Here is a 9067-nt window from a genome sequence, read left to right on the forward strand (position 1 = left end):
ATGTCCAGGAATTATGAGTGTAACAGTCTCCCAAGAGTCATTCACATCAGTGCACTCTTCCCATTTGTCAAACTTAATAGATATTTGCAGGAATTAAGATAAATGGTTCATAATTCACATCATTTTTCACACCTGCTAATTAAACCCGTGCACTAAAATTACTACGTGGCAAAATTAAGTAGCCATATCCTTGACATTTCTTGCTTGCTGACTTAAATACTACCATCCCAGACACAAACATTATTCTTTCAATTAAGATCAATGATGGGAGCCGCTTTTTTTTTGAATACACATTTTGGCCTCCCCTGTTTTCTGCAGAATTCAATATGAAGCTTCGAAATGCTGAGCCAATGATAACTGGTTGCAGAGTAAAAGTTTAAAAGAAAGTAAAGGCACATGGATGTTTACATTTCCGTTCAAATAGGAATAATGTTCAAATGCTGTTACTTACTTGGAGGTCTTTCAGGATTTCAAACACACCATTTGTAGGGAATTCTTGTAGGTACTGGAGGTCAAGGGAGGAAGAGGGGGAGGGGTGGGGAAGAGGAAGAGAAAGAGAAAAATGTACACCTTGTGGTTTACACGTCACTGCCAGTCATCATATGGATAAATAGGATGATTTTACTTCAAATTATATCATTGTTACAGCCAAACCAACAGATTTCAAAACAAATAATACTTCAGAAGAAGAATTTACCTCATTGTCATTCTGGGAATCAAACCACATAGCTACTGTATATCTATATGCAAAGATAAAACTGAACAACCTCGGCGTAAATCTTTGGCCACTCCAGTGAACATTTGACATTACCATGACGACATTTCGGCATCTCTAAACAAAAATACCAGCAAAAACTTAACAGGTAATTGCACATTTGACAGTCAGCTGCATTTTGAAAAAGCTGACTAAACGCTTTCATCCCTCACATTATTAAACAAATATTAGATTTTGAAATACGAATGACAAACTGCAAAATTAAACATAAACATAGAGGCTGCATAGAAAAACCAAAATGTTTCACTTCCTTAGACAAATGTATTATTGCATGTGTGTCAGATAGTCTGAGGTTATGGCAGACAGCAAGAGGTTAATCTGTTGATGTGAGGTTAAAAGTTTCTTAAAGAAACACAGTCTACAAGCAAATAATACTCAATACATTCAAACCAAAGATGGAAGGAAAGTGAATATTGTAGTTGTCACGTGAAGCCAGGAACTTTACACTGTCCTCATACTTTTAAAATTGCAGACGTCGATCTATTCCACAAGTTGCAATCAAAAAAAAGTGTCTCAGGATCAGAACACATTACATTCCAAATACAGATGACACCACAAGAAATAAAATTTGCAACATTTTGGTAGCAGATGCTTTTAAGATACGGTATACAGCATAACTAAAGGGGACCTCTTCATTAGACCTGCTCTGTTATTTTGGTTTTACATGCATAAGGAGGGGAAAGTATCCATCCTTCAGAAGTACGAAGAAAGTACCTGTTCACAACTCTGTTATTACAACTTTATAATTTACAGTTCAGTCATATTTTTCATTTTGTTGACTTCTAAAAATAAAAATCTTCACTATTTTACATATAATAAAAGGAACAGATGATTTCTTATTCATTTCTTGTTATTTCTCAGCGAAAGCTGCGCCTATTCCTCAAGAAGAAATCCACAGATTCAAAACAAGTTGCATACACCTGTGCAATTCTTCAACAAATATTACCACTGGGGTGTAATTTAAGGATCACCATGGAACAATTGTAATTACTGACCTGACAGAGACAAGCACATTAAAAGACTTTTTAAAAAATGTTCTCTCCTGCGTTTAAAAACTATATAATACATACAGTGATTGCTCTGCCCACAGTCTATAACATTTAAAAATCATACTCACAACTTCCTCTTGGGCAGGAGCACAGTAGTTCCATCTGAGCAGGGATAAAGCCAAAGCAGATACAGATAAGCCATAATCTCACTGAATGGCAGAACAGCCTAATCCTGTTCCTATTTAAGCAGTATGGATAGCAAACCTCTTGACTGAAAGCTGTACAGCAGCTTATGATCTCAACATTGATGACCAGGTTTGCAGATGACCATGTCTTATGGGAGGCAGAGGGGGAGTGGTCAACCCAGTCTCTTTTCCCACTTTAATCTATCACCCCAAGTCTTAATAGAAAACGAAAACAGCTTAAGTAGTGTCTAGCAAACTGAAGTGCAAAGGTCAATATCTTCTTCATTACAGTATTTTGTAATAAAGGTTCCATGTTTAGACTTGCAATGAGCAAAGCAACCAAGTAAATTTCCAACTCTTGTTTTCAGAAAGAATATATTGAAGATAATTAACAACTGTGACAACATGGGCAAATTTCAATAAAAATATCATTGTAAATACTGACTATACCAAAATATAAAATGTGGACAAATTTGAAGTACCTACCTACGGTCTACAAACATGTTCTTTGAGAGCAACCACTACTAAAAGCATTAAGGCAAAGTCCTGAATGGAAATATTTTATATATATGTATATACATATATATTATATATATGTATATATAAAAGGTAAGATATTCCATATTGTCAGGTGCAGAAGAAATGAAGACATTCAGGGAATGTTCAGAATACTGCAAACAATAAATCTGTTACATTGAAATGTGCTTGTCAAGCATAATTTTCAACCATCAGCTCAAAATAAATTCCTAAACAGTGCCTCAAAATTAAATTGATACGTGTGTTCTCTCTTCCCTGTTCCTGCATTGGTTACATCAATTCGCAAGCAAATGGATTTAAGCTGTAAAAATAATTTCCAACATGCTGGTGTCATTTGACATTTTAAAAAAAAAAAGGCAATTAACTGTACTGTACACACGAGAATGCCAGGTCTTGTGCAGGACTTTGGTTCATGCAGCATTTGGCATTCTCTGAAATATCCTCTGCAACAGCAGCACAAGCACTCCATGCCTTACAGTTTTCATACTTTATTTCATCCATTCTCCTTCCATAGGACCAAATGAATACTATGATCCGGCATGCTCGTGGCAAAAACCAGGCCTGTGTCATTCTTGCCATTGAGTCCATTTAGCCACGCTGTTTCTCCTGCCAGGAAGCTTGAACCTCTCTTAGATTTCCTGTATGCAGGTAGAGGCCAACGACCAACCAGTTTCTCTGTCCTTAGGTCCATTATGTACAGATAATGGCTATCAAACAGCAGAGCAAAGACTTCTCCCTGGCTCAGCAAGGAAAGGTTCGAGGAATCCGGAGTTCTAATAACTCTGAAGAAAAAAATACAAATAAGTAAAGCTGTATTCTAAATGCTGATTTTAACACAATGAAAAAAAATCAATTAACACTTGAATTTCTCCAAAAGGTCTAAAAGGAAACAGGCAAATTGACAATTCAGTAGATTCTTATGTTGAATGGCAATTATCAATGTGCATTTATATAACACGTGTCAGGCAGGGATATGTCCCACAGCATATCCAAAAAATATTTGACACCACGTCACATAAGTAGATACTAAGGCAAGTGCCTCAAGGCCTAAAATTGTTGGACTTGATATCAAGTCCAGGAGGCTGCTGAGTTCTCAAGCAGAAAACGAGGTGCGGTCCTTCCAGTTTGCGTGGAGCTTTGCTGGAACACTGCAGCAAGTCCGAGACAGAGATGTTGAACAGGGAACACTGATGTGTTGCAGTCTCAGGCAACCGGAAGCTCAGGGTGATTTTTGTTTGTCAGAACATAGCTGCTCTGTAAAGCAGTCATCTGGTCAGTGCTTCATTTCCCCAGTGTAGAGGAGACCATATTATGAGCAGCGAATACAGTAGATTAGATTGAATGCTGTGCAGGACACCACTGTGTTCCCTAGCCAACACCTGTCTCTGCTTGGGAAATCAGCAACCTTCTGGACTTAATATCAAGATTAACAATTTTAGGGCTGGAGGCACCTGCTCCCTTGTCCTTAGCCCAACCTCCACACAGCAGACCTGGTCATCACATGGGCTGCTACTGCCCACAACCCATTGTCAACTGCTAGTCGTCCCCATTTGCAGCTATTTATTCCCCCAGACTGACTTTTACCCACTCCTTTGTCTGTCCAGCTGTTTCTCTCTCTTTGGGCTCTATCTCCTCCTATAGTTACCCCTTCACCCCTCAGCACCACTACCACCCTATCTTCTGCATAAATACCAACCTTTTCCTACCCACCATCAATTCTGAAGAGGAGTGACTGAACCCAAAACTGCTATCTCTCTGCAGATGTTGCCAGACTTGATGAGATTTTCCAGCAAATTGTTTGTCTGATAAGGTATCCACAGTTCTTTCGGTTTCTTTTTTGTACCAAGAATTACACCAACCTCAGTCAGGCCCACAGTACGATATATTTGCACTTACTGAAAAATACATATATTAACACACACAGCCCTGTTCTTTAGAGACATACACTGGACTCATTTCAACTCAACAAAATAGATTAATACTTATCACTGGTTCATTTTCAGGCCAATGCCTTGATCAGAGTCAATGTGTTTAGTTAAGTTTAAGCAAATTTGGCAGTTAACTGTCAATCATCCATTTGGTGCATTCCCCATGGCAACACCTCTAACAATCAGGATCTAACACTCTTGCCAATTAATCTTCTCATTCATACAGTATAAAAAAAGGTTGTTTTCCCTTTACGCTTGTATTCCTTGCCAATTACCCTAATGAGTCATGATGAGAAGCTTCAACAAAATATGTATTTTTTTCAGCAATACTCACATTCTGTACCAAAGAACTATTTGTTAATTTCTCTCGTACAGGGCCACAATGCAGATTTATTGAATTCACATGTTGGTTATCGAACAATATAACCAATACATGCCCATGCTGAGACAGTAAAGTTTTCATTACAAATGTTTTTGATAATCTTGACAAATGAAACAACTGAACAATACCTAATAATATCATAACTGGCAAAGTCCCACTGGTACAATCCTAGATCAGACGCGCAAACAATGTGCTTGCCATCAAACTGCAGTCTTGGTTGGAGGCATATGCTTCGATCATTTGACACAGCAAGTGTCTTCAAACACTTGCAGTTGACTTCTCGCCCAATTGGCCAAACCTATAAATGCAACAGTTAATTATATTCTGTAAAGTATTTTAGAAATATTAGCAGATGATTTCAAAAAATTTCAGTGTGCACATAAGAATGCAACAACAGGATACATAACTCAACCATTCCTAAACTACAAGCCAGCCTTCCTAAAAGGTTTCTCTCAACTTATATATCTGAATCAATGCATTTCCATTAAACAGCCCTAACTGGACCTCTTAGATTAGAAGTAATAGAATCCAGAAGGATGGAACCAGCTTTCAGAGTGTGCAATGAGGTAACCAATAAAAATATAGCATCTTTTAATTCCAGGAGTCCCCAAAAAATATTAACATGGACAGCAGGATTCAACTTCTTGAAATGTGCTTTGCTCACCCAAGTACGTTATAGTTTCACTGGTACTTTTCACACCTTTGCTCGTTACTGGAGGGGAATTATTAGAAGTTACCACCAACAGATAATTCTCTAGCATGCAAAATATATGAACTCAAACTGTTAATCAAAAGAGCCATTTGCAAATGATGAGAATCCTTTAAACATTTTCATCCTAGCAAATTTTCCTGAAGGGATGACTCTGAGTGTAATAGATTTGAAGAAATACTATTCAGAACTCAACTTGAGATTCGCAGTTACTTTAAAATGTGTGGGAATTTTTTTTTGGGAATGTTTAGAAGTCCTTTTTCAAGAGGTTGTATTAGTGCTAAAGGAATAAATTGTGATTTTTGATAAAAAGAATGGGCCCGTGCAATCTGGGAACCTTTGATATGGTAGCAGTGCCATCATTATGGAAGGTAAAGTACTGAGACTCATTGCCTCTACGTTCTGTGTGCGTCAAAGATAAAAGAAGTACAGATTTTTAAATTTTACCTGCGAAGAATCCACAAACTCCTTGAAGAGGAGAAAGTAGAATGCTACTTGGAACAACTGTCTGGATGAAACTCGGGCTAGACCTGGGGGGTCAATTGCCTACTCATGCTAGGAGATAGCCTTTTTGTAGCTGCTATTCTGCATGCAATGTATCTATTAATTCACATTTACTTTGCAGTGGTGCCAACTTGTTTTCAAGTTACAAAAATTGAATTCTTAGAATTATAGTGTGGAAGCAGACCATTCAGCCCATCAAATACTCAAAGAGCATCCCACTCAGACCCACAGCCCCTACCCTATCCCTGTAACCCTGCATTTCCCATGGCTAATCCACTTAGTCTGTACATCCCTAGACACTATGGGCAATTTAGCATGGTCAATCCACCTAGCCTGCATATCTGTGGACTGTAGGAGGAAACCAGAGCACCCAGAGGAAACCTACGCAGGCATGGGAAGAACGTGCAAAACTCCACACAGACAGCTGTCCGAGCCTGGAATTGAACCGAGGTCCCTGGTGCTGTGAGGCAACAGTGCTAACTACTGAGCCACCAATTCTCTGATTTGGGGGGGGGGGCTCATCCACTAAACTTTACTTTTTGTAATGGATTGTGATCCATAGTTATCTGAACATTAGCAGAACTGCTGTGGAATCAGCATGCCCGACCTTGGTGCCAACAGTGAGGCAACGGGGACTGGGGTGGGGTTGGTTGGTGAGGCGGGGGGCGGGGAGCGGGGAAGAGAGGGAGAGAGAGAGAGGGAGATAGTCACATCTCCTCAAAGATTGTGACACATCCCTGGTTAAGTTACATGCTAACTCCCTCATCAAGTATCAAAAATACTTAAGGTTGTGCAAGTAACAGTACTTTATGCACAAAGAGGTCAGTATATAAGAAAAGAAGACAAAGATAACTAAAAAGCAGACGTGTAGCAGTCTCCATTTTATACCTCCAACATGGGTCTGAAGCTGAAATAAACCCATAGTGCTCACCAATTTGGAGTTTGTTTCATGTGCTGGTTTTGGAGACAAACTTTCACCAAAACCTTAGTAAATTATTTGCTTTTTGAAAACTATTTATTTCAGTTCAGTTGCATCTACATTTCACAAGCTTCAAATGCCAAAAAAAATATGGATTTATATTTTGCTATGCCAGCTCATCTTTTAGCTACTGTTACCTACTGGTCAAATCCTGATAACGTGGCACAGTGAATAGTCCCACAAACTGCTGTGGCTGAAAACCCACAAAACTCAATCACAAACTGCAGATAAAGTTAAATAGCGGAACAAAACGTAGACCAAATTTCTGTCAATCCATTCCACCATTCAAGCTTGTCCGTCATCTGGTAACTGTAAGACTGATGCAACAGATTGAAACACTGTTTGATGTAAAATCAAAGACCTAAATCTTTTATTTATATACATCTGGCTGACCAGTAAATAGACCACCACATGCCAACTGTTTTGTAGCAATCTTAAAATTCATATAATTGAAGTAGATCATTAGTTATATGCATCAGTAATAAAAGGACAACAGGATAAGGAGTTCTAATGATAGTTATGAGAAATAGACCAGTAAAGTCATATCTAGAAATAACAATCATTTAAACAATAAGACCACAGAACACCTGCGCATACTTTAGGCGTCAGGCCATGAGTGCCATTATCATCGTGCAAGATTTCCAAGCTGCACAATTTGAAGAAGCCCAGCAATCTCAAGCACTGCTGACAAAATGCAAGACCCCTAGTAGTAAAATGTTACAAGAGTGCATTTTTCCCTTAAAAATGGAGTTACCTTGATTTCATATTTATCAGCACTTAGTAAAATATAGTCCCCTGGATTGTGCATCACGGATTCTACCTGGCTGACCTGTAAAACCACCTACATTGGGAAAGAAAGGAGGTTTAAGCAGAGATTGAGACAGACATGAGAGTATCAAACATTATTAAAAATCATAAGACTATGACAGCCTGGACTCACAGCCCCGTCATTATGGCAAAGTTATCCTCTGTTTTGGGATTTTCAACAAAGACTGCAACACCACAGAATTGTCCACCAAATGCCTTAAGATCAAACAATTTACCAACACAATAAGCATGTTGTAAATGAACAATTAGAGCAGTTTCCTGAAAACCATTAACCTGGTCAAATTATAAGTTTTGAGAGTGCACTTAAACTTAAGTCCATTCTAACTAATAATGAATAACACCCATTTTACATGTACCTTACGATACACCAATTCCAGTACTCCACCTACTCCTGTTAGAATATTACTGTACAGTTAGTTCTGCTATAACGTGTTTCTTCAATGCAAATTGGCTTTAAGGGGATTAAAAAATTTAGACCGCTATTTGTAGAACGCGAACTTTCCTTACCTGTATTGGCTATAATGCGATTCCAGCCCCATTAGTTTAAATGGTGCGGCTATTGCGCGATTTTCTTATAACACGAGATCACACAAGAACGGAACTATCACGTTATATCATAACCAACTATATTATGTTGTTTGAACTCAGCTTGGCCAAATGTCCATGACTAGGCCAGCTTCTACTGACAATGACATGACTCAATCCCTTATATTAAAAGGCAATAATTGACATTTTCGTAGTGGTAGAAATTTAATCCCACACACTGACACCATCAAGTTTTGCTAAAAGTCTTCAAATTTCACAACTACCTAATGCTACATAACAGCAAAACTGTTGCAGCTAAATTCCTCTGATCACTGTTTAGCTACAAAGAGAGGCTAGATAGACTCGGAGATAGTAGGAACTGCTGATGCTGGAGAATCTGAGATAACACGGTGTAGAGCTGGATGAACACAGCAGGTCAAGCAGCATCAGAGGAGCAGGAAAGCCGACGTTTCGGGTCGAGACCCTTCTTCAGAAATAGGGGAGGGGAAGGGGGTTCTGAAATAAATAGGCAGAGAGGGGGAGGCGGATAGAAGATGGATAGAGGAGAAGATAGGTGGAGAGGAGACAGACAAGTAAAAGAGGCGGGGATGGAGCCAGTAAAGGGGAGTGTGGTGGGGAGTTAGGGAGGAGATAGGTCAGTCTAGGGAGGACGGAAAGGCGGGATGAGGTTAGTAGGTAGGAGATGGGGGTGGGGCTTGAGGTGGG

General features: G+C 39.0%; 1 protein-coding gene across 2 annotated transcripts in view; it reads right to left on the reverse strand.

Annotated features, from left to right (window-relative positions):
* Positions 1 to 589: 589 nt before the first annotated feature.
* The window catches only part of fbxw2 (F-box and WD repeat domain containing 2), a 24053-nt gene continuing 15575 nt past the window's right edge, over positions 590 to 9067 (reverse strand). For both annotated transcript variants that reach the window (XM_048613653.1, XM_020521033.2), the window contains 3 exons: positions 7743 to 7829; positions 4925 to 5094; positions 590 to 3268 (listed from right to left, as the gene is read on the reverse strand). In XM_048613653.1, coding sequence (XP_048469610.1) covers positions 2980 to 3268; positions 4925 to 5094; positions 7743 to 7829 — 546 coding nt within the window. In that variant the 3' untranslated portion in view covers positions 590 to 2979. The remainder of the gene's footprint in view (positions 3269 to 4924; positions 5095 to 7742; positions 7830 to 9067) is intronic.

This window comes from Rhincodon typus, chromosome 28, assembly GCF_021869965.1.
Source record: "Rhincodon typus isolate 14 chromosome 28, sRhiTyp1.1, whole genome shotgun sequence".
NCBI classification, from domain to species: domain Eukaryota; kingdom Metazoa; phylum Chordata; class Chondrichthyes; order Orectolobiformes; family Rhincodontidae; genus Rhincodon; species Rhincodon typus.